The sequence below is a fragment of the Mustela putorius genome, unplaced genomic scaffold (assembly GCF_011764305.1).
Source record: "Mustela putorius furo isolate JIRA1106 unplaced genomic scaffold, ASM1176430v1.1 tig00003988_pilon_pilon_pilon, whole genome shotgun sequence".
In the NCBI taxonomy this organism is placed as follows: domain Eukaryota; kingdom Metazoa; phylum Chordata; class Mammalia; order Carnivora; family Mustelidae; genus Mustela; species Mustela putorius.
The window spans coordinates 51,507-78,769 of NW_025422127.1; the positions used below are offsets into that span (position 1 = coordinate 51,507).

General features: G+C 36.1%; 1 protein-coding gene and 2 pseudogenes across 1 annotated transcript; 2 read left to right on the top strand and 1 right to left on the bottom strand.

The window, feature by feature from the left end:
* The first annotated feature begins 7,121 nt into the window (after window positions 1-7,121).
* LOC101685624 lies at window positions 7,122-13,186 on the top strand (annotated as a pseudogene).
* Window positions 13,187-14,628: 1,442 nt separating this feature from the next.
* Window positions 14,629-15,564, top strand: LOC101685911 (olfactory receptor 2AP1-like). Its single transcript, XM_004782402.2, has one exon. The coding sequence runs from the start codon at window positions 14,629-14,631 to the stop codon at window positions 15,562-15,564; it is 936 nt and encodes a 311-aa protein (XP_004782459.1).
* Window positions 15,565-24,943: 9,379 nt separating this feature from the next.
* Window positions 24,944-25,937, bottom strand: LOC101686207 (annotated as a pseudogene).
* Window positions 25,938-27,263: the final 1,326 nt, after the last annotated feature.

Consider the following 27,263-nt stretch of genomic DNA (forward strand, 5'->3'; position numbering starts at 1 on the left):
CAAATGTAATTTTGGAAAATTTCACATTCCCATGCTCTTAAAGATATGTATTGAATATCCAGTTTATACCAATAGTATCTGTTGCTCTAAGTCTTCATTAGTCAACATATTTCTTAATTGTATAGATTTTTCTTTAAGCAGCAGCTAGCCTATATCATTCTTGGTCAATATATCAGAGAAATTTAAAATTATCACAAATTTGCAATTGGTGATGTTTATTTTAATTTAATTGTTATTTTCTGAAGTTTATATCCATTGAGCATAATGGGAGTTTGGGGTAGGAAATATCAGTACCTTTAAAGCTTTCTCCTTCAATGGCCTTTTAATTGTTTAAGCTTAACTCACAAATTCCAAATTAATGTTGCTAAATTCAGTGACCATCTGGTAAGATTATTGTAATGGTTTTCTTTCTTTCCTTTTTTTTTTCTCTTTTAAATAGATCTATCTATTTATTTGAAAGATAGAGAAAGCACAGTGAGAGGGATAGAGGGAGATCCAGAAAATCTCAAGCAGGTTTCCCACTGAGGGTGGAGCCTGACATGGGGCTCAGTCCTCTGACCCTAAAATCATGACCTTAGCAGAAATCAAGAGTCAGATGCTTAACTGACTGAGTCAGTCAGTTGTCCCTGGTTTTTCACAATTTGACTATGACTCATGAGTAGATTGTGAGGTTGTAAAATCAGCTTAGCAGTGAATGTGTATGTGGTTAATAAGCTAGCATAATAAAATCAAGAATAGAATAACAGTAATTTATGAAAAGAGTTTATGGAAACACCTGATACATAATAAACCCTATCTGAGTGTTTGATAGTATTATTGTTAGAATAACATAAAATATAGTTTAGACCCCATATATGAAAGGGTATGCTTTAGTTATGCATTTTTGTTTTGAGAGAAATGTAAAATTAATTTCCTCCTGTAAGATGCAAAAAAAATTTTCATAAGGTATTCACATATTTCATATCTTGTCTGATTTAAAATCCATGGCTTCTTTGGGGAATATGATCATTATGTTTCATATAGTTTTCTTTTTAAAAAAAATATTTTATTTATTTATTTGATGGAGAGAGATCACAAGTAGGCAGAGAGGCAGGCAGAGAGAGAGAGAAAGAGAAGCAGGCTCCCTGCTGAGCAGAGAGCCCAATGCAGGACTCGATCCCAGGACCCTGAGATCATGACTTGAGCCAAAGGCAGCGGCTTAACCCACTGAGCCACCAAGGTGCCCTCATATAATTTTCTTAATATAGTTATACATATATATTTCATATAGTTTTATAAATTTAATTTAAGTATGAATAAATTTATACATTTATAAGTAAATGTATAAATTTAGTGTAAGTACAAATAAATTCATAAATTTAGTGTAAGTAACAGAACCACAAATTCCTTGAAGAGACTGGTTATCAAGCTTGTCATCCTCAATTTACAAATTTACATATAGTTTTATAGATTGAATGTAAGTACAAGTAAATTTATAACTTTAAGTCAAAGAGCCACAAACTCCTTGAAGAGACTTTTTTTTCCAAGCTTGTCATCCTCAATTTAAAAATTGATTTCTTCTTTAGAGTTCCAAAAGCTAATTAATAGAGTCATTATTATATCTGAAGAGATGATTAAAAGGACTTATTTGATGAGTTGTTCACCCCCCAAAATGCTAAAATTTTTATCACTAACAACAATTCCAGAGTTTTCTTTGGACAAATATTTTCATCACTTTTTTTTTTAAAGTGATATTATTGTCTTTTTTAGTTGTATGAAAAAAAGGAATTTTTCTTATGTTTAAAATTCCATAGATTTCTTCCAATATATATGCTCCTATACTGTTATTTAGAAGACTTTCTGGAAATATTTCTTACAAATGTCTGTAATTTTGAGTGTCCAGGATGTCTTCAAAGGCCAAAACTGGTACCCCTGGTACCTCTAAAATAAGAATTGGTTAGATCTTACTGAGGCAAGAAGAATAATTAAAGTGTTGATATTTCAATGTAGCTTAAAAAGTCTATCTGGCTTATTTCAATGGTGATCAGGTCAAATTAGTGAATCTAGTCCAATGTATAGCATTGCTTTATATTTATATTTAATATGCAGGAAATAACACTGCCCAAAGAGAGTTTTAATTGTGGTTAGGAGATAAAACTCAAGAGCAATTAATAAAAATGCAATTATATAATGAGGAGATAAAGCAAAATTCTCAATTGCCAAAATCAATGCTACAAAATGCACATAATACACATTTATAATCTAGGACTACAAAATAATATTGATAGTGAGTTCTGTGGATTTTCAGGTAGTAGAGTGAATAAAATATACATCAAATGCTGATTCATTATGGAATGAAACCTACATATTTGGTAGTCAGATAATCAATGTTTTGAATTCAGGACCCAATACTCAATAACTATGTATCCCCCATGAACCATCATCTGTGCTACAGGCTTGTTGCAAAGTCCTGTGAGTTTCCATTGTGCTACCACAATTCACTATATTCAAAAAGCAGGAAATAGTGATGAATTACCACTTAGCCTCTGGACTCCTCCTTTTGAGTCTTAGGGAAGGCAAAACCATTTTCCATGGATAAAGTGAAGGCCAGACAGTATTTTACCAGATTCCCTTAGAGCTAGTTTGTGGGCTTGTACACTAAACTTAACTAATCAGATTTTGAATTCTGATTTATGGATGCAAAGAAATGGGGACAGTGTTTCACATGAAACCAGCCACTCTGTGTCTAGGGGCAGTGGAAACTGCGGTGGCAGTGGCGGTCCCCAGTGTCCAGCGCTGGTAGTGCAAGCTTAAGCTCTGGTGTCCCAAGTTTTTGTTGTGGCCACATCAGTGTGTTTACACAACTGAATCTGGATTTTCACCGTGGTCCTGAATGCTGCTTATTGAATTTTCCTTCTAATTTTATATGTGGTATACTTCTCGCATATTTTCAATCTTTCCTGTGTAAATCATCAAAAGTCAGTTCCAGGTTTTTTTGATTTTCTTTGTTTCTGTTTTAATGAAGAAGTTTAATGGATAAAAAACAATCAAGAATGCCATTTGAGTGAATTAATTTGTAAGTTCTATAAAAATGGCTTTCATGGAAACATTATGAAAGGAACATTCTAAATCTAGGATAAAAATTGCATGTGCATATGTAGATATGGAATATATTGATATGTGGAGACAGAAACCCCTCTTCATCATAAATTAGTTGGGAATAACCTTTTATGTGTGATTTAAGGCCATCTAGAGATGGTGCAGAAATAATTTGAGATAGGCCTTTGGAGGTGGCCTTAAAAAACTATAATGATGGGTGCCTGGGTGTCTCAATCCATAAAGCATCTACCTTAAGCTCGTATCAGCTCAGGTCTTGACCCCAGGATCCTGGAATTGAATCCTGCAAAAGACTCCCTCCTGAGCAGAGAGTCTGCCCCTCCCTCTGTCCCTCCCTCTGCTCCTGCTTGTGCTTTCTCTCCCTCTCTCTTTCTCTTTCACAAAAATAAATAAAATTTAAAAACTATAATGATATTATTAATTTTCAGATTAGCTGGCTGCATTTTCTCCATCTACAACTATTGACAAATTTGTAGAGGAATGTTTGATAGAAAAAAATTGATAATTTGTTTAATCAATTTTTAAAAAGTTTTAAAGATATTTTTTATTCATTTGAGAGAGCTATAGACACAGAGAGACAGAGAGAGCACAAGCAAGGGGAGAGGTAGAGGGAGAGGGAGATGCAGACTCCCCACTGAGCCAGAGCCTGATACAGGACTTGACTCCAGGACCTGGAGCTCATGACCTGAGCCAAAGGCAGATGTCCAACCATCTGAGCCACCCAGGGACCCTCAATTTTTAATATTTTAATGCGAACAAAAACCATATGTGAATAAAGCAAATTCAAACAAGTGGTAGGAAAAAAAGTAATCTTACTTTTTAAAACCTAAATGCATATACGTCAAATATTTGATGGGGGAGCTAAGAGTACTCAATGGAGAAAAGATAGTCATTTCAATAAACTGTGCTAGGAAAATTAGATATTCACATGTAAAAGAATGAAACTAGACCTTTATCTTATACCACTCAAAAAATTTAATCAGATTAAAGACTTATCTGTAAGACCTGAAATCATAAAACTCAGCATAGCAGTATTCATTATTTTTGCACCCACCCAGTGCTCCATGCAATCTGTGCCCTCTATAATACCCACCACCTGGTACCCCAACCTCCCACCCCCTCCCCTTCAAAACTCTCAGATTGTTTTTCAGAGTCCATAGTCTCTCATGGTTCACCTCCCCTTCCAATTTCCCCCAACTCCCCTTTCCTCTCTATCTCCCCATGTCCTCCATGCTATTTCTTATGCTCCACAAATAAGTGAAACCATATGATAATTGACTCTCTCTGCTTGACTTTTTTCAACTCAGCATAATCTCTTCCAGTCCTGCCCATGTTGCTACAAAAGTTGGGTATTCGTCCTTTCTAATGGAGGCATAATACTCCATAGTGTATATGGACCACATCTTCCTTATCCATTCGTCCATTGAAGGGCATCTTAGTTTTTTCCACAGTTTGGCGACTGTGCCCATTGCTGCTATAAACATTGGCGTACAGATGGCCCTTCTTTTCACTACATCTGTATCTTTGGGGGAAAATGCTTCTTGACATAGATCCTAGCAATGATTTTTGGATATAATACCTTAAGCAAAAGCAACAACAACAACAAAAACAAAGCAAAACAAAAACCAGGTGGGAGGGACTACAAGCTGATAATTTTCTGCACAGCAAAAGAAACAAATAGCAAAATTGTTTAGAATGGGAGAATATATGGAATGGGAGAATATATTTGCAAATTATAAAGTTGATACAGGATTAATAGCCAAAATATATAAAGAACTCATACAATTCAACAGCTTAAATCTGCAAATAATCCAGTTTGAAAATGGGAAGATGAAAAAAAAGGAAATGGGAAGATGTTCTGAACAGACATTTTTCCAAAGAATATATTCAAATGCCCAAGAGGTACATGAAAATGTGCTCAAAGCCACTAATCATTAAGGAAATGCAAATTAAAACCACAGTGAAATATCACCTTGGACTTGTTGGAGTGAATGGGTATCATCGAAGGGACAAGAGATAACAAATAGTAGGGAAGATATGGAAAAAAGGGAACAGTAGTGCACTCCTGGTAGAAATGTAAAGTGGAACAGCCACTATGGGACATGTAGTATGATGGTTCCTCAAAACAATAAAAAAAAAATAAAGTGAGAACTATGGTATGACCCAGAAATTCCACTTCTGTGTATATATCCAAAGGAAATGAAATCACTATGTCAAAGAGATATATGCACACTCATGTTCATTACAGTATTATTTACAATGTAAAAATATTTACAATACATATATGCAATAGAATACTATTCAGTCATCAAAAAGAAGCAAATCCTGCCATTTATGATAATATTGTTGGACCCTGAGGGCATTATGCTAAGTAAAATAAGTCAGGCAAATAATGTATGATCTCACTTATATATGGAATCTACAAAACACTCATTGAAAAAGAGATCAGATTTGTGGTTACCAGAGGAAAGCTGTACAGGAAGGGAATACACAAAGTTGGCCAAAAGGTACAAACTTTCAATTATAAGATAAATAAGTACTGTGGATGCAATGTACAACAACATGACTACAGTTAATGCAAGTGTAGAGTAAATTTGAGAGTATCTTTTTTTTTTTTTTTAGATTTTATTTATTTATTTGACAGACAGAGATCACAATTGGGCAGAGAGGCAGGCAGAGAGAGGAAGAGAAGCAGGCTTCGCACTGAGCAGAGAGCCCAATACAGGGCTCGATCCCAGGACCCTGGGATGATGACCCAAGACTAAGGCATAGGCTTTAACACACTGAGCCACCCAGGCATTCCAATTTGAGAGTTTCTAAGAGAGTACATCCTAAAAGTTCTTATCACATGGGGAAAAAAAAATTGTAACTGTATGAGGTTATGGATATTAACTAAACTTACATGGGAATCATTTTGTAATATACATATGTCAAGACATTATATTTATACCTTCAGCTTGTATTGGTGCTATATGTCAATTTTATCTCAATAAAATGGGAAAAAGCAAAATTAGTAAAATCTGAAAATAAAAATAAGACTCTGGGTGCTATTTCTGGTTCTTTCATTAACTATCTTATTGATCCTGATCAAAATAGAAACTCTCTGAGACTCACTTTGGTCATCCATAAAGGAACATGCTCTAAAATTATATGAAACAAAATTTGACAACAATAAATAGTAATGTATGGGTTATAAATGGCAAAGCGGTTAGCAGATGGGGTAGGAATTTTCATGCACAAGTTTGCAAAAGGAGCTTAACTTTAAGTTGAAAAAGAAGCATGCCTTGTGTTTAGCAAGGGAACACAGACAGCAAAGGTCCAGAAGAAAGTAAAGGAAGCTGTTTGCATGTTAACTGGCATTTTCTCTTTTTCTTATACATTTATTTATAGATTGGGCTTTTATTTGTCTGTTTTTTAGTTTACAGGCTTGTTTTTAATGACTCTCAAGGTATTGATTTCTCTTCAGCATATCCCATATGATATATATGATCACTGTTGTGAATGGAATTGTGTCCTCCCAGAGATAATGGATACATGTGAATATGATTTTATATGAAAACAAGGCATTTACACATATAATCAGTGAAGATAAGGTTATACTAGATTGGGGTGGGCCATAAATCCAATGACTAGGGTCATTATTTACGATGAGATTCAGACACACATAGATCCACAGATCCACAGGACCGACCTCCATGTCAAAATGGAGGCTGAAGATGGAGAGATGTGGCTGCAAGCCAGGAGTACTAAAGCTTGTTGGCCAGCACTAGAACCTAGAAGAAAAGCATGCAACGGTTTTTTTCCTCAGACCCACCAGACTTCTGGCCTCCTAAACTGTGAAAGAATGAATTTCTGTGGTTTTAAGTCACCGGTTTGGGGGAATTTGTTATGGCAGCCCTAGGACAGCAATATGGTTGCCACAGCTTTTTAGTGATTAGATGATTCTTCATGAGCTGTATGGCGGATGGGTAGGAAAATGGCCATGTCCTTTGCAATGTTATGCTACAGGTCCATTCAGCAGGAAAATGTCTGTTTATCATTCTTTGAATTTAGCTGAGTCCTGTGACTTGCTTTTGCAAAGAGATGTGACAGAGGAATATTGTGACAGTTCAGAGTGTAAGAATCAAGAAACCAAGCATGCATTCTCTCTCTGCCTCTTGAACTCCACAATTCGCATGAGAACAAGCAAAGTCAGTCAGCTGGAAGAGACAGCTATTAAAGCTGAACTGATTCATCCCTCTTGAAGCCATTCTAGATGAGCTTATAGCTAGTTGATTCCCCAGGATGTGGGAGAACCATGTCCATACAGCAGAACTGCCTAGCTGAACCATAGACTCATAAATAATAATATATGCTTGCTGTTGTAAATCACTAAATTTTGGGGATCTTTGTTATATAGAACTGGCAAAGTGATAAAAGATGCATGACTAATTCCAGATAATTCCTGGTTAAGGAACACATTCGTCTTGACTCTAACTAAACTGTTTCCACCGTAAAGCACAGTGCAGAGAGCCCGTATATGTTAACCACATATTGTAACAGAGCCTACTTAGCTTTCTTGTTACCCATGCGATATATTGAAATCTCCCTGCTTTCATCTGTCTCTCTGAATATTAACTTCATCCTCAAGCTTCCAATATTGTTTTCCATCTTTCTTGGACTTTTTTACATGGCTTAGATTTCCACTTACTTTTTGGATCTTATCACTACACTGATCTCAGCAGGAACTCTAGCTGCAGTTAGAAAATATTCCTAACCACCCCATTAGTCCACAGATACCTCTACTCTCAGTATAGTCCCTATACACCACCTTTTAGAAAATAAAACATGCATTTACTCACTGAGGTTTATGACCAAAAAAAAGTGATTAAGAATAGCTATTTAAAAAATAGTTATAAATAACATTTGCTGTATGCTGTATTTTAAAACTACAGAAAAAATGGTAATGCTATTATGTAGAGTATTTGTGGAAAATATACAAAGGAAACAGAATATCTGAATAGCTTTTTGTTTATAATGCTTAATTGGAGAAATTAGAGTGGCAGTTGGTTAAAAATAGGCCCTTTATTCCTTCTTCTTTTGGAAAACACCCACACGGTTGCAAAGCTAATTAATCCTTTCCCAGTGAACTTATCTACTATGTGAGAGTATGAGGTCAGTTGCAAGGCCAGGATTAATAGGGGTATAAGAAAATTTTAAGATTGGTGGGTATATTTATTTTCTTGATAGTGGTGAAGTTTTCATAGGTTACGGCATATCTCAAAACTTAACAAACTATATATTTTAAACATGTAAAATTTATTATAAATCAACTATACCTCAATAAAACAGAGTATCTAATTTAGACATCTAATTTGGCTTAAATAAATCCTCAACAAATATTTACTCAGCAAAGATATCATGTTGTGTGTCCTTCTTGTAGGGTGTCTTGTAGACACCCTAAAGTATCATAAAGAAACTGGTAGTTGCAAAAAAATTGCACAGGCATACAGAGAAGCTAGTACATAAAGTCCTTCATTTAGTGGAGCTTACAGTTTACTGAGAATGCTAGACAATAAACACATAGCAAATAAAGAAATAACAAAATCTAAGAGTGGTGTGAACAACAAAAAAAAATCTATTATGCATAAAATATCAAGCCAATTAAGTGTTAGACAGTGATTGAGTAGTGGTTATCTTGATAGTATGATCAGGGAAACTTCCCTTGAGAAATGCCCAATTCTGAGATCTCGGTGACGTGAGGGAGCTAGTCATGTGATGTTTAGAGAAAGAACAGCCATTACAATGTCTTTGAGTTGACTTTAAGTGGGCTTTGAGTTGACTTTGGGTGGGCATAGGTGACAAAGAAATAGCAAAAGATCCATTCACACAAACCAAAATGAGTAAGAAAAATAGTGGTAGATAAATTCTAAGAGCTATGGAATGACAAGAAAGGCTTGGTGGGTATTTCAATCTGCTTATATGCTCTTGCTTCTTCTTCTTCTTCTTTTTTTAAGATTTTATTTATTTATTTGACAGAGAGAGAGGTCACAAGTAGGCAGGGATTCAGGCAAAGAGAGGGGGAGAGCCCAATGAGCAGAGAGCCCAATGTGGGGCTCAATCTCAGGGTCCTGAGATCATGACCTGAGCCAAAGGCAGAGGCTTTAACCCACTGAGCCACCCAGGTGCCCATTTGTTTCTTCTTTTTAACCTGCTAGTTTGATCTATGTTTGTTGGGACAGAAAGCCAGGCATTCCTGAGTATTTTGAAGCAGACAAATTCTGATGACCCAAGGACCATTTCCCAGTGGGTCCTAAACCTTTATATTCTCTGATTTAGCCATGGAAGGAGCTCATTTGAAACTAAGGCAGAACCAATTCACCTGTTTGAGGTAGGAGAGAGCTGGTAATGGCTGCCTTGAACTACAGATGTATAGTCTCTTTATGTTTTGTCTGTTACCTTTCATGTTTGCTTGTTGACACAACTGTGTACATATTATTTTTAAATAAAATGTTGATTGATCTAAACAAATACAGGTAAAAATTTCACAATATAACAGTTTCACATATGTACCTATTTTCAGGCAGAAAATGTTACACCACACTCACAGAATAGAACATAAAGTAAAACAAATCACATTTTCTTCTGTTTTTCCATGATGCCAATTCCCATCTGTCATGGATTCAATGACAACAAATTCAACTTTCCTCCTAAATGCTTCTTAAACTAGCAAAGAGGTCCACCACAGAAGGAGGCAGAGGCTAAATATTGAAAGTTATATACAATTCATTGTAGAGATGATTTTACTTTAGGAGAAGGTATTGATAACCAGGGAAAGTTGGGGAGTTGGGAAAGGTTTTCCACACCCTTTTAGGTACAAATAAACCTTTTTTTTTTTTAAGAAAAGAAACAGTTTCCTAGCAGTAAATCTTTTGAGTAAATATATCCTGTCTGGGTCAAGTATTTATTATTTGATCATTTATTATTTGATCACATATAGTATATCTATTATTTTTCTGGGAATAGCACTTATCTTTATTATAAAAAGTTATCATTTTTTATTTTGCTGAAAGAAATTTGGTTGTTATAAGTTTTTCTTCTTACATAAAAGTTCTCATTTTGTTCATCTTTTATTTAGTAGAAGATGATGTCACTTACTAATACATAAACGTTTTTGATCTCATTTTGGACTTGTTTAATCAATAAAGTATTTCTATTATGTGGGAATCATTTACAAAGTCTTCATTTTATCCAAAAAATTATTATTTAAACAATGGAAATTTCAGGGTTTTAATGGTCTTTAGTGAATGCAATTGCTTCATTACTTTCTAAGTTATAATTTTCAGTCTTAATAGCTAGGATCTCACACAGAAGATTAACAACAGTATCTCCAAATTATCTGACACTATCTATTTTCATGTAGAAATAGAATATCATTATCAATGATTCAAATCCCCAAATTTATTTCAACTTTTGTCAATATTTCAATTTAGTGAGCTGTTTGGTCATAGTGGAAAGGTGTGCCCTAATATTTTTCTGCATATAAAGTATGGTAAAGCTCATAATTTGTGCATAATTTTTTATGCCCTACATTTATTTATCTGTACTCAATATGAAGTAGTCAAGATAATACTTTCAGACATAGCTAGCCATTATTTCAGCTAATACTTAAATTTACATTCTTAATACATTTTCTAATTGTCAATAACAAAATAGAATTTTTAATAACACTGATAAGTGCATAGCATATTTTGCTTTTAAAATATATTTATATAGAGGTATTTAACAAAAGGAAAAATTATCTGCAAAAGCACAAATTGATTGAAGTTATGTTAGGAACCCAGAAATTTTCTGGATATAATTCTAGACAATCAATGTCTTCCTAAGTTGGCAAAACTGCTCTTTTTTTGTATTAAATACTTCTGGAGTTTTCACCTTGATAAGAATATATCCTGTACCCCTGGGGATAAAAATATATGTTTATAAAAAATAAAAAATTAAAAAAAAAAAGAATATATGATGTGTGGCTATTATTAACTTATTACTTCGGGAGCTTTCACCTTGATAATATATTATGCATGACTATTACTAATTTATTACATAGTATGATATGAAAATATGTCAACATATATAGTAAAATAGTAGTTAAAATGAAAAGAATTTTATTTTTTGAGTAGAAAAAGCATTCTTAGTAGTATTTCTTTGTGTCTGATGATGAAAAGTATTAAGGGAATATTCTGAAGAGCTGTATGGATAAGCTTAATTGGAACTTTCATTTACATAAAAACTATAGCCTTTAATAAAGTAGGGCTATGCCTCTAAAAAAAGTCAAAAAGTATTTTACGTTAAAATTTTTACCAAATCTGTACAATTTTCTGGACTCTGTATAAAAGATGTACCTTATTCTTATGGGTAATTTATTTATGTTGAAGCTGGACAGATAGAGTGTATATGCTTGATATAACTAGAAAATAATTTGACTTTGTGACCAAGTGTTATGTTGTGGTAAACTATAATAAAGAAGAGGAGAATAAATTATGGTTGATTGTGATTGTTAGATACAATTGTATGAAGAGCTGAGCTTGAGCTGACATTTAAGGAACTATAATTTGCGTATGGGCAGCTCTTGCATATAGCAAAAAAGCACAATCAGTGAGATTATTTTGATTTAATGTTTTGCCAAGTACTGACTAATCCACATATCTACATTAAATAGTGATAGCATTTATTGAGCCCTTTCCATGATCAAAGAACTATAAGTAATATGAATTCCTAACCCTTTTTTTGTCTTTTAGATTTTTTTAATTAACATATAATGTTTCAGGGGTACAGGTCTGTGTTTCATCTGTCTTACACAATTCACCGCACTCACCACAGCACATAGCCTTGCCAGTGAATTCCTAACACTTCATTAAGAATTAAGGAAAAGGGGTGCCTGGGTGGCTGAGTTGGTTAAGCATTTCCCTTCGGCTTAGATGGTGATCCCAGGGTCTGGGGATGGAGTCCTGCCTCAGGCTCCCTGCTTATCAGAGAGTCTGCTTCTCCCTCTCCTCTTGCTCCTGCTTTCTTTCTCTCACTTGCTCACTCTGTCACTCTCAAATAAATAAATAAAATCTTTAAAAAAAAAAAAAGATGAAGAAGAAGAATTAAGAGAAAAGTCATCAGGCCTGGATCCAGGGCTCTGCTATTGCAAGGAGGGTACTGGGTGCAGGGAGGTGCCTGGGCCAGCCATTGCCACCTCACTAGGTGAGCACAGCCCTCTAGCAGAGCAGGGCCCCGGCAGCCGCAGCTGCAGAGGCCAATGCAGCATCACTCCTCCAAGACTCTGCTGGTGTTTCCCAACCTTATCTTCTGGGGGGCAGGTGGCATTTTATGCTATGTGGGAGCCTATATCTTTATCACTTATTATGACTGTGACCATTTCTTTGAAAATGTGTATACTCTCTTGTCCGTGGTAGTGATCATAGCTTTAAGAGCCCTGCTCTTCATTATGGACCTAACTGGCTGCTGTGCCACAATCCGAGAAAGCCACTGTGGACTTGCCATGTTTGTCATCATCCTATGCTTGCTTTTTGTCAGATAAGTTGCTGTGGTGGTTTTGGGATATGCTTACAGAGCAAAGGTGGAAAGTGAGGTTGATCGCAGCATTCAGAAAGTGTGTAAGACCTACAATGAACCGAACCTGATGCTGCTAGCCAGGCTCTTGATTATGTACAGAGACAGCTTCACTGTTGTGGAATTCACATCTAGTCAGGCTGGGAAAACACAGACTGGTTCAAAGAGACCAAAAACCAGAGTGTCCTTCGTAGCTGCAGCGGAGAGGCTCAGCAGCTGTAATGACAGTCTGGCCCACCCCTCTGACCTCTGTGCTAAGGGATGTGGGGCTCTAGTTGTGAAGAGGTTACTAGAAGTCATGATGCCTATTATCTGGGCAGCCCTGGCATTTGCAGCTATTCAGCTGCTGGGCATGTTGTGTGCCTGCATCATATTGTGCAGGAGTAGAGATCCTGCTTGTGAGCTTCTCCTCACCAACAAAAGCTCATCTACTGTGCGTAGTAGAAAACACAAGCCTGAGCTTGTAAGTCCTGTTCTGATTTGGAAGGTGAATTGAGCAGGTCTACTCTGTTGGCAGCCTGAGTTTGTTTAATTAAAGCACACAGGTATTGGACGAAGCAGCTTGGCTCTTCAATGGGCTGCCCTACTTCCCTACCCACCTAGGACTTTCCTTTCCTCTATTCTAGCTGACTCTCCATGTCCCTAAGTTTTTTAGTATAGCAGTACATGTTCTAATTTCAGAACCATTTGCAGTTTGCATAGTGTGGGAGAATCGAAGGCAGCCTAAGCTCCTTCCGCTACCTCCATGGAATAATTGCGTTGCTGCCAGAGTATCACTGGACCCTTTCAGTCTTCATGATGGAGAAGTCTTGGCCAAAGGTCTTTGCGGGGAGGAAAAGGAAGCTGCGGTTAAAGTTAACACCAGATGGTGCCCCTTGTCAGTGTCCTTTTAAATAACATATACTGTAGTGCAATAAGATAGCAACCGCACAAAATTGCTAAGATAGATTTTAGAATCATAAAAAAAGAGAGAAATCATTCTAAGTTTAGACCCTCTGTAGGTGCACAGAATATTTATTCTAAATAAAAAAATTGAAAGAAGAAAAAAAAATAAAACAACAAAAAGAAGAAAACAACCAATTTCAATTTTAATTCTGTAGTTCATACCTTAATTTATATTTATTTTATTTGCTAATAAATTAAGAGTTAATATGGAAAGAACCAAGATGCCCTTCAACGGACGAATGGATAAGGAAGATGTGGTCCATATACACTGTGGAGTATTATGCCTCCATCAGAAAGGATGAATACCCAACTTTTATAGCAACATGGGCGGGACTGGAAAAAATTATGCTGAGTGAAATATGTCAAGCAGAGAGAGTCAATTATCATATGGTTTCACTTATTTGTGGAGCATAACAAATATCATGGAGGACAAGGGGTGTTAGAGAGAAGGGAGTTGGGGTAAATTGGAAGGGGAGGTGAATCATGAGAGACTATGGACTTGGACTCTGAAAAACAATCTGAGGGGTTTGAAGTGGCGGGGGTGTAGGAGGTTGGGTTACCAGGTGGTGGATATTATAGAGGGCACAGATTGCATGGAGCACTGGCTGTGATGAAAAAATAATGAATACTGTTTTTCTGAAAACAAATAAATTTAAAAAAAAAATAAATAAATTGAGAGTTAAAAGTCTGATTTAAGAAATCTATTTAATCAAATAAAATCTACCTTCCACATTTGTTTTAGATTTGTCTATATGCATATGACACATAATATATATACATATACAGAGTATACACACGTACTCATAATAACTTAGAGGAAAAACAAAATAGAAAGATTAGGAAGGAAAAGATAAATTAATGAAAAAAATGGTGAGAGCAACTGAAAATGTTCCTAAGAAGCAAGTCCTTTGTTAATTATAAAGTAAAATAAAGAAATGTGTTAATCACTTCATGTCATTATTATTTTCTGTCTTAATTTGTCTGAAGTTAGTGATGAGAAACCAAACATCAGTGGTAGAATTCATTCTCCTTGGACTGACAAATGATGCTGAACTTCAAGCTGTGCTTTTCCTTTTTCTGCTGCTAACTTATGTCTTAAGCATCATGGGAAACTTGACCATCATCATTCTGACCCTGCTGGATTATCGACTCCAGACTCCTATGTATTTCTTCCTCCGGAATTTTTCTGTTTTGGAAATATCTTTTACCTCTGTCTTTGTCCCCAAAATGCTAGTCAATATTGGAACTGGAGATAAGACTATCTCCTTTGCTGGTTGTTTCACTCAGTACTTTTTTGCCATTCTTCTGGGAGCAACTGAATTTTATCTTTTAGCTGCCATGTCCTATGATCGCTACGTTGCCATTTGTAAACCCCTACATTATACAACCATAATGAGCAGGAGACTCTGCATTCAACTTGTCCTGTGTTCCTGGTTCTCTGGTTTCTTGGTTGTCATTGTGCCACATGTAATGACTCTCCAGCTGCCTTTCTGTGCATCCAACGTCATCAATCATTATTGCTGTGACTATACTGTGCTGTTGCATCTGTCTTGTTCAGACACCCATTTCATAGAAATGATAGAGTTTATCTCTGGTGGAATCACCCTCCTCTTCACCTTGGTATTAGTGATTCTTTCCTACATGTACATAATCAGGACAATTCTGAGAATGCCCTCTGTTCAACAAAGAAAAAAAGCTTTTTCTACGTGTTTCTCTCATATGATTGTGGTCTCACTTTCTTATGGAAGTTGTATCTTTATGTACATAAATCCTTCTGTTGAGGATGCAGAAACTTTTAATAAGGGAGTGGCTGTCTTAAATACCTCTGTTGCTCCTCTGTTGAACCCTTTTATCTATACCCTGAGGAACAAGCAAGTGAAAATAGCCTTCAAAGATATGGTCAGCAAGATAACAGTGTTTTCAAGGTGAAACTAACTGAGGTTCATAACAATAATAAATAATAAATAAAGGTTTGAAAGACTGTCTATGTACATTATTATAACATTAAAGTTTGTTGTTATAGATTATCAGTACTGTTCACTGAGCACCAAAACAGTAAAACTATTTATTTAATGAAACCTGTTGTGTCATCACTTTATTTCTTAAAATTTGACAGGCCTCTAAATATGTATATATGTGTGTGTGTGTCCTCTAACATTTTTGTGCTACTTTTCTTTATTCATACCTTACTTTTAAAGAAAAGATTTGGGAGAATTGTGAATATGACTTCTAATAGTGTGTTTTTTACAACAGAGCTTTTCTTATCTTATCCACTGCCATACAGTGTTCAATCTCTGTATTTGGTAATTGACTAATCAAATAAATACTCAGGGGAAATCTACTTTAGTTTGCTAATAACAGTTTAAATAATATATTAGTGAATTAACACAAAGTTAATTTTCAAGTTATATTATTCAGATTTAAATTTAGTGTTTCCACAATAATCAGTTACTGAGAACTTAGGCTACTCAATGTTTGAGATAAAGAAAATTCTGAAGAAGGGAAAATCAATATATGTTTGCTTTTTAACTGATAGGAAAATGATTAATAATGATTTATACACACTTTAACTCGAGTGAATCTAAGCAAGAGGTAAAGGAATGATTATAATTTAGGTTAATTAGCACTATACCATTATAGCAAATTCATACAAATTTAGTGTTGTGCCTAGTCATTGTTCTGGTTCTCTTTCAGAAGCATATGGAATAAAGCTATATTAATTGTATCTACGGTGTTAATAGTTTTGCAAGCTTAAATCATATTCTATCTAAATTTCATACTAAATTTTAAATTTTCATAATCTAATATCCTCAGGCAGAATATCCATCACAAGCTGATATTTTCTGAACATTTCCTGTCTATATTAATTTTTCAGGAAGTATGGGTCAGACTCATAGTATGGGTAATTTTAAAATTTAAAGAAGGCAAAAAAAATAAAGAAGCTACAGATGTTTCTACTTTAATCTCTTCAATGTACAGATGAAGAAAATTGAGTCCTAGAGATATTAACAAACTTTCATTAAACCATATAGTTAAGTTTGTACTCTTGAAGTCTTTACTCATCCATCTAGTAATGCAAAATCTACTAAGTTGCAGATACTAAAAGAGAACCCTGGGAAACCATGGAGGAGAAAGATGATTGAAAATGTAGAACTTGTTAAGTCATATATACCTTGCCATAATTTCATCAGAAAAAACATCTAAATGCCAGGCACATAGCTGATGTTAACAAGTGAGTAAGTTTGATACTTTTTTAGTTTTTTAGATTGACGGGTAACTGACTCATTAGTTCCCTTGATTATTTGTTTTCTACATCATAAGTAGTACCTCAAAACATTAAGTCACATTATGGTGGTTGTTCAATTTCAAAAGAAGATCAAACAATAATATGTAGCTGAACATTATTTGCCAGAGGTAATTATTTTCAAAACAGATAAAGTTCCATTAATCCTTGATTTAATTAAAATACAAACGTAAATCAACACACCAACCAACCAAAAATCTAGGAATATTATGCTGAAGTAAATGAAAATCTGCAGAAGATAGGAAAAAAAAGTTAATCAGATAGAGGAATCATGACATCCAAAGGAATAATAGGGACTAATAATTGAGTCTTTTAAATTAATTAGAATCTGAGTTGAGTTCAGGCTGGGTTACAGGTTTTCTTGCTGCTTTGTTTTTCTTTGTCTTTTTTTCTTTATTTATTTTTACAATTTTATGCAACTTAATTTATGCAAAATAAAGTGCATCCAATAAAGTTTACAACTTGAGATTTGATACATGTACACACCTCTGAAACCATTACAAAAATCAAAATAGTGAACTTCAAAAGTTTTTTTAGGCATTCTGGCAATATATCTCTAGAGGCTTTTAATGTTTCAACTTGGCCAGGCTGAGTTATTCTTCTAGGATTTCCCTTCCCAGTTTGTTTCCTGTTACAGTGGGTCACTAGAGAGATTATTTGGGGTATTTGGAGAATGGAGTAATTGGCTAATTGTGGTTTATGGACTCACATATGATTTATGGAAATCATTTTACCAAAGGGGAAAAAAAAGGAAAAGAATAGAAAATTATTGAAATATATAGTGAAAGATATGTGTGTATGTGTGTGTGTGAAAGAGAGAGAGAGAGATACAGAAAGAGAGATTGAGAGAGAGAGAAAGCCAGAAGAGACAGCAAGAGAGAGAGGGAGATTATTTTGTGCATATAAAATCAATTATCTATTTCAAGACAATTTTATTCCAAACTAGACCATATGGTAAAACTATAAGAAGCATCTTTCAAGTATGGAGCTTTCCAGATTTTTAAGTGGCATGTCAAATATATAAAATGACAAGGCACAGTGATAAACTACAATACCAGCTAATGGAATCAGCTTGAGAGTATCTTATTTATTCAATCTCTATGCTCAACCCCAAAACTGAAGCCATTACCATTTTAGTATGCACATAAACCACTCTTTATTAACAACTTATTGGAGAGTGTTGGTAGTGGATACACATAGCCTCTGGAATCAAGCAAAAGTGAATTTGAATTCTATCTTAGCCATGTGATGGGTCTAACTTCCTATATCTCTTTGAAATGTATTTTTTTTACAAGATAAAATCAGAATAATTTACAAGTTTTCATGTTTTTTTAAAATCTGGAATATACTTATGCTTATTTTATACTTTCAAATTTGCCTAAAAATATCTCAAAATTAAAAAATAGTAATTACCATATTATAGATGTAAAATCTAAGGAACACAGCTCCAAGATGAATAAGCAGCAGCTTGTAAAGCATCATATGTGATCTCTCAAGGTTGCATTTTATTCTTTTTTTTTCCGTATTTCTATTATTTCTTTAAAGAGTAAATAATAATGATCATAATAATAATAATAAATTTCTCTTTCTATTTGTACATGCTTATCTCTGGCAATATCTTTATTTTTTATTAGTATTATGTTCAGTTAGCCAACATTTCGTACATCATTAGTTTTTGATGTATTCAACCATTCATTAGTTGCATATAACACCCAGTGTTCATCACAACACATGCCCTCCTAAATACCCATCACCTGGTTACCCCATCCTCCTACCCGTCTCCCTTGTAACCCTCACTTTGTTTCCTGGAGTCCAGAGTCTCTCATGGCTTGTCTTTCTCACTGCTTTCATTCCATTCAGGTTTCCCTCCCTTCCCCTAATGTCTTCCATGCTATATCCTATGTTCCACATATGAGTGAAACAATATAGTTGTCTTTCTCTGCTGGACTTATTTCACTTAGCATAATCCCCTCCAGTTCCATCCATGTCAGTATAAATTGTAGGTGTCCATCTTTTCTGATGGTTGAGCAATATTCCATTTTATATATGGGCCACATCTTCTATCTGACTATTGTGTATATTTCTTCTATGAACATTGGGGTATATATACCCCTTCTTTTCACTATATCTGTATTTCTTCAGTAATACCTTGTAGTGTAATTGCTGGGTCGAAGGGTAGCTGTATTTCTGAGGAACCTCCATACTGTTTTCCAGAGTAGCTGTACCAGCTTACATTCCCACCAGCAATGTAACAGGGTTTCCCTTTCTCTACACCCTGGCCAATAACTGTTGTTTCCTGTCTTGTTAATTTTTGCCATTCTAACTGGTGTGAGGTGGTGTCTTTTTGTGATTTTGATTAGTATCTCCTGGATGGCTGGTGATGTTGAACCTTTTTTCATGTGTCTGTTAGCCATTTGTATGTCTCCTTTGGAGAAGTGTCTCTTGATGTCTTCTGCCCATTTCTTGATTGGATTATTTGTTTTTTGGATGTTGGGTTTGAGAAGTTCTTTATATATCTTGGATACCAGCCCTTTATCTGTAATGCCATTTGCAAATACCTTCTCCCATTCCATGGCTTATCTCTTAGTTTTGTTGACTGTTTCCTTTGCTGTGCAGAGCTTTTTATCTTGAAGAAATCCCAAAAGTCCATTTTTACTTTTGTTTCCCTTATCTTTAGAGATGTGTCTTTAAAGAAGTTGTGGTGGCCAATGTCAAAGTCTTCTCCTCTAGGATATTGATGGATTGTTGTCTCACATAGAGGTATTTCATCCTTTTGGAGTTTATCTTCAGTATGGTGTAAGAGAATGGTCCAATTTTACTATTCTGAATGTGGCTGTCCTATTTTCCCAACACAATTTATTGAAGAGACTGTCTTCTTTCCATTGGATATTCTTTCCTGATTTGGTGAAGATTAGTTGAACATAGAGTTGAGGGTTGACGTCTGGGTTCTCTATTGTGTTCCATTGATCCATGTGTGTGTTACTGTGCCAATCATGCTGCCTCGAGGATCCCAGCTTTGTAATATAGTTTGAAGTCAGGCATTGTGATGCCCCCATCTTTGGTTTTCTTTTTCAACATTCCCCTGTCAATTCAGGGTCTTTTCTGGTTCCATACAAATTTTAGGATTATTTGTTCCAGCTCTGTTAAAAACATCAATGGTATTTTGATATCAGGGATTGCACTGAAAATGTAGATTGCTCTGGACAGCAGAGACTTTTTAACAATGTTTATTCTTCCAATCCATGAGCATGGAATAGTTATCCACCCTTTTGTGTCATCCTCAGTTTCTTTCATAAGTGTTTTGTAGTTTCTAGAATACAGATCCTTTACCTCTTTGGTTAGATTTATTCCTTGGTATCTTATGGTTTCTGTTGCTATTATAAATGGAATTGATTCCCTAATTTCTCTTTCTACAGTTACATTGTTAGTATATGGAAAAGCAACTGACATCTGTGCATTGTTTTGTATCCTGCCACGTTGCTGAATTGCTGTATGAGTTCTAGTATTTGGGGGTGGAGTCCTTTGGGTTTTCCACATAAAGTGTCATGTCATCTGCGAAGAGAGAGAGTTTCACTTCTTCTTTGCTAATTTGAATGCCTTTTATTTCATTCCATTGTTTAATTGCTGAGGCTAGGACTTCCAGTACTATGTTGAAGAAAGGTGGTGAGAGAGGGCATCCTTGTCATCTTCCTGACCTTAGGGGAAAAGTGCTCAGTTTTTCCCCATCAGCTTATCTTATAGATCATTGATTTGATCTTCTTCCTCATTTATCCTGTTAGAGTATCCAGTTTAGAGTGCATCCCATTCATGGCATTTTTAAGTTTGGCCTGATTAAATCTCATTTCTGCCTATAGAGATTCTATATTGTCACTAATGCTTTTTTCAAGCCTAGCTATTGACTTCATGATTGCTATCCTAAATTCTATATCTCACACCTTGCTTATATCCATATCTATTAGTTCTATGGCAGAGGACAATGTCTCTGGTTCTTTTCTTTGTTGAGGGTTCCTCCTCCTAGTCATTCTGCCAAGGGGTGGTTGAGCAAATGAACAGAATCCAAAATATCAACCATGACACAAGTAAAATGCACCTTAGAAAAAATCTGAGGTGATGATAAGCTACCACAGATATGCAAACAAAGCCAAGATGATCCAAATAAATTTAAAAAGTGTGTGTGGGAACACCTGGGTGGCTCAGTGGGATTAAAGCCTCTGCCTTTGGTGCAGGTCATGCAGGGTCCTGAGATCGAGCCCCAAATCAGGCTCTCTACTCGGTGAGAAGCCTGCTTCCCCCCTCTCTGTCTCTGCCTGCCTCTCTGCCTACTTGTGATTTCTGTCAGATAACTAAATTAAAAAAAAAAAAGTGTGTGTGGTGGGGAGAGATTATAATTTCTCAGGGTGGACAAAGAAGGGTGATCTACCTGTTCCTGCTTGATTTTTGTTCTGTGTGTTAGAAGACACTACATCTAAAATTTGCAAAGAAATAAGAATACCTATATATCAATTGGATAGCTATATGTAGAAGTATGAAATGCGACCATTCTCTTCTACCATACACAAAGATAAACTCAAAATTAATAAAAGACCTCAACATGAGACAGGAATCCATTAGAATCCTAGAGGAGAACATAGGCAGTAACCTCTTCGAAATTAGCCATAGCAACTTCTTTCAAGATATGTCTCCAAAGGCAAAGGAAACAAAAGCAAAAATGAACTTTTGGGACTTCATCAAAATCAAAAGCTTCTGCACAGCAAAGGAAACAGTCAACAAAACAAAGAGGCAACCCATGGAATGGGAGAGATATTTGCAAATGACAGTACAGACAAAAGGCTGATATCCAGCATCTGTAAAGAACTTCTCAAACTCAACCCACACAAAATAGATAATCATGTCCAAAAATGGGCAGAAGACATGAACAGACACTTTTCCAATGAAGACATACAAATGGCTATCAAATACATGAAACAATATTCATCATCACTAGCCATCAGGGAGATTCAAATTAAAACCACATTGAGATACGCCCTATACACCAGTTAGAATGGCCAAAATTAACAAGAGAGGAAACAACATGTGTTGGTGAGGGTGTGGAGAAAGAGGAACCCTCTTACACTGTTGGTGGGAATGCAAGTTGGTGCAGCCACTTTGGAGAACAGTGTGGAGATTCCTCAAGAAATTAAAAATAGAGATTCCCTATGACCCTGCAATTGCACTACTGGGTATTTACCCCAAAGATACAGATGTATTGAAAAAAAGGGCCATCTGTACCCCAATGTTCATAGCAGCAATGGCCACGGTCGCCAAACTGTGGAAATAACCAAGATGTCCTTCGATGGATGAATGGATAAGGAAGATGTGGTCCATAACCCTATGGAGTATTATGCTCCCATCAGAAAAGATGAATACCCAATTTTTATATCAACATGGATTGGACTGGAAGAGATTATGCCAAGTGAAATAAGTCAAGCAGAGAGAGTCAATTATCATATGGTTTCACTTATTTGTGGAGCATAACAAATAACATAGAAGACATGGGGAGATGGAGAGGAGAAGGGAGATGAAGGAAATTGGAGGGGGAAATGGACCATGAGAGACTATGGACTCTGAAAAACAATCTCAGGGTTTTGAAGGGGTGGGGGGTGGGAAGATGGGTCAGCCTGGTGGTGGGTATTGTGGAGGGCACATATTGCATGGAGCACTGGGTGTGGTGCATAAACAATGAATTCTAGTACACTGAAAAGTAATTAAAAAAAATAAAAAATTAAAAATCTAAATCCTTAAAAAGAAGAGTATCTATATATCTATATATTTATATATATCTCAAGATAAAATTGAATAGAGTGAAAAATGGGCTAGTATGGGGCATAAATCTATAAAATGTACACATGACCAAAATTAAGGTTAAAAATGACTTAAAAACTTAAATTAGGAAATGACTATTCTTGATACAGGAACATAGTAAAAAAGAAAAGAAAAGAAAAGAAACAAAAAGAAATGTACAATGTTAGCCTGAAGTATAAACCAGTTGTGAGAGAGTATCTGGAGCTCTCTATATTATTTTCCCCTGGCCCTGAAGTTTTACAGTCTTGTGGAAATAAGCTTATGATTCACTTGTTCTTCCAATCTGTCTTCTGGGGAGAGAAACTGCAGCTCAGATTCTCAGGCATCTTTGCCTGGGTGTAGTTGCCCCACCCCTTGTTAGGGGGGTGGGCTTAATGTGAGCTGGTTATCTATTTGGCTTTTTTCCCTAGTGTTTTTCCACTTGTATTTAGTGGGTCAGAGCAAATATGATTTTGTGGGAATCTCTGGCTCAGAGCCACAAGTTTATAGTCCCCCTTCTTCAATAAATCCTCCAGGCTAAACTATCTCCACTTCTGTCTGTACCAAACTCCACAGACTCTCACTATTCGTGCCTGCTGTAACTCTCCTGGGGGGATCTGTGGCACCTCTGCACTTTGTGACTTTGTAATTACTAGGAGCTATGGGCTCATATGTGCGCCCTCTTCCTCAGCAATCAGGTCAAGGCTAGGTGCAGCCCCATTGTACTTTCAGAGGTCACAGTGCCCCGAGAGCTGTTGCCCTGTCATGGGTGCAAGCTGTTTTGTATCTCCCCTGGGATGTTAAACACCCCACACCTTCTAGACCTTTTTGTGGTGTTCAGGCAGAGAGTCATCTCCCTACTAACCTGGCTTAAGTTTTAGGATGACTAAACCCCTCTGGGCTCACTGACCATAACTAGTCCCCCTGCTCCACTGTTTGAGTGATCTATCAGTTCAGGCTCCCCACCTAATTTCTGAGTTTCCTAGAATCCTGAGACCACAATGATCCACCTAGAGTTCTACCCTATTCATCTTCTGTACCTTTTTCAGAGAGGAATATCTGTCACTGCAGCAGATTTCTAAGGGTCCTGGTTTTGTGCTCTAGTCTTAGATCACTTTCCAGTGGCTGGCTTATGGAGGCTCCCTCCCTACTCCGTTTATCTTCTGATATTTCCCTCAAAGATTCAAAGTTCTACACCTCTTACTTTTCAAAAAGTAGTTATTTTTCTGCTTGAAGAGATCCAGATAAATCTTCTTACATCTCAGGTTAAATGCATGTGTGTTCAGAATCACTTGATAGATATCATGCTAAATTCAAGAGACCAGAAGAAACAAGGTCCCCTAGTCTCCCACCATCTTCCCTAAACTTTGCTGCATTTTATTCTTAATCAATGTTATGTGATGGGGCACCTGGGTGGCTCAGTCTGTTAAGTCTCTGACTCTTGATTTTGGCTCAGGTCATGATCTTAGGGTTGTGAGATCAACCCTACATCAGGCTCTGTTCTCAGTGTGGAGTCTGTTTCTCTCTCTCAGCCTCTACCCCTACTCATGCTCTCTCCCTCTCTCTTTCTCAAATAAATAAATAAATCTTTTTTAAAAAGTTATGTGATTTGGGACACACATGAGTCAACATTTACTTATTTACTTTTACAGCATAAAGTACAAAATAATAACACTATATAATTTTTTATTATACTGGCATAGTGGTTTTTTTAAATATCAAGACAAAGAATGACAGTGATATTTTAATTGCAACTTTCCACTTTTAAATACCTTTATTTTAAAACAATAGAGAATGTGTATCAGGACATAAAAAGACAAGCCAAGGTAAAACCCCAAAGAAGACATCATAAGATTGTTTTGAACTTATCAAGATTTTTTTAAAAAATCAAATATAAAATCAAAATATACTACACAGATATGGAAATAATTAAGTCTCCATGAACTAATACATAAAGTTGATTAAAATAATCATTCAAATACTTGCTACATTTAAATGGAAGAAGATAAAGGGGTCAAATTTGAGAACTCTTACAATGGAACAGAAAAATAGTTTTAGTATTGTGAAGGGCAAGGTGTTATTGAGAAACAAGAGCTAATATAAACATCATGACATTTCAGAAAGAAGTGAAAGGACAGATATGACTATATATTGAATGGTGCAATGGTAAAATTGGGACCCAGTCTAAGCACTTCTTTTGCAATTTTCCTCATTAACTTTCCTTATATAGATCTCATTATGATTGTATTTGAATACAAATAGAAATCTTTGTAGCAAGTTCTTAAATGCTTGCTTTACCTGCTGGTTCCTTAGAGTATAAATGAAGGGGTTTAAAAGCGGAGCAATAGAAGTATTGAGAATTGCCACTCCCTTCATTAAGGATATCCTCTGTTTGACTGAGGGTTTAATGTACATGAAGATGCAGCTGCCATATGAGAGGGAGATGACAATCATGTGAGAAGAACATGTGGAGAAAGCCTTTTTTCTCTGGTTGGCAGAAGGAATTTTTAAAATTGTCAAGGCAATGCATGTGTATGATAGAATCACTAATGCCAAAGTGACCAGCAGAGTCACCAAAGTTAAGACGGATCTCATCATTTCCAACACATGCGTATCAGTGCAGGGATTTGCAAGAGGGGAGCAGTGTCAGAGTAGAAATGATCAATGATATTGGAGTCACAGAAGTCCAGGCTTAAGCCTAAAATGAGTCCTGGAAAGATGATGAGGAAACCAGTGATCCAAGAGCTAAGGACTAATTGGATACAGATTTTGCTGTTCATAATGATTGTATAATGCAAAGGCTTACAGATGGCAACATAACGATCATAGGACATGACAGCCAGGAGATAAAATTCAGATGCACCAAGAAGGAAGGCAAAAAATAACTGAGTTGCGCAACAGTTATAGGAAATCGTTTTGTCACCGGTTGCCATGCTCACAAGCAATTTGGGGATGCAGACTGTAGTATAAGAAATTTCTAAGAAAGAAAAACTTCAAAGAAAGAAATACATAGTGGTCTTGAGACGAGAATCCAGCAAAGTGAGAGTAATGATAACTAAGTTTCCTGAGATGCTTAACAAGTAGATGAGGAGCAGGAAGATAAATACACATTCTTCAGTTTGGAGCTCTGTGTCAATCCTGAAGAAATAAATACTGTCACAGTTGTACAGTTTTCCATCTTGACCTTCTGATATACTTTTGCTCTGGTAAAATTATTGAGAAAAAAATATGTACAGGTACCAAAGATAAAATATGAAGATAACATTGTCAAAATATTAGTAATTGCTATTGGTAATGTAAGATAAACTCTAACAAAAGCTGTTACATTGCTTCTGAAGAAAGACAAATATTTTCTACAAATCTGATGAAATAAAAATCCATCTTATAAATAATCTTTATAGCATGGCTTACATTTATGGTAATGAGGTAAAGAAATGAACAGGCATGTGAAAAAAAATATTTCGTCTTTGCTCAGTATGTAAGGACAAAAATGTCATCGTACTTGTACTCAGCCTTATGACTATGTAAGTATCATTGCCTCAAAGAACTGACCATGTGTGCAACCGAGAAACAAAATGATGTATGAATGTTTAAGATGGTTTGCTGCTGCCCCTCGGAACAATTTGTTACTTAAACTGTAACCCCTGGAGGATTTTACTAGTTGCCAAGCACATTTAGACATGGCCTTAAAAAATACTGATACTGACAACAGGTCTTTGGGGAGAAGGACGATGTATGACTGTGAAGTTGGGCAGCTGGGGATGCCCGGCTCGCTCAGGGCTGAATGCTGCCCCTACACAGAAGCTGGGCAGCTGGGGATGCCTGGTTTGCTCAAGGTGGAATGCCGCCCCTTCACAGAAGCTGGGCAGCCAGGAACACCCGGCACGCCCAGGGCGGAATGTTGCCTGCTTTAGGGAAGCCAAGCACCCGGGAACGCCTGTTCAGCTCAGGGTGGAACAAAAACCGCCTGCTTCCCTTTTTAGTTATAGCTCTTTTCTCTTCCCAGAAGTGCTCCTTGTTAGTTAGATGAGTCCTTTGAATATGCTTGGTTAACTATAAACTTTATCCTCCTTCTTGCTTGTCTGCAAGACGGGATTAACGTTTGACCTTCAACAATCCTTCTGTTGGCTATTGTTTTCTATCCAATAAAAGTGAGACTGTAGAGTTGCTCATGGCAGCAGTCCTTTTCAACTGTTGTCTCCTGCTTCCAGTCTTGCAGCTGACTTGTTTGTGCCTAATTCTTCTCTCGTCACCAACTGGAAGCGGCAGTGGTTGAAATAGAAATCCAGCTTTGGGTATAAGATCATCCTGGAAGCAATTCAGTATAACAACTGTAGCTCTTCCCAGGTTTAGCCTGTGCCACATCCACTCAGCTAATGAACACACTTTCTTGGTCCTATCTGATTTTTTATTCCTATAAATCAGTGTAGTGGGTTTTGTCTCCATTCCATCTCTTCATTTCATCACTTTTTATCATTTCCTATGCCAATTTTAAATTTATCTG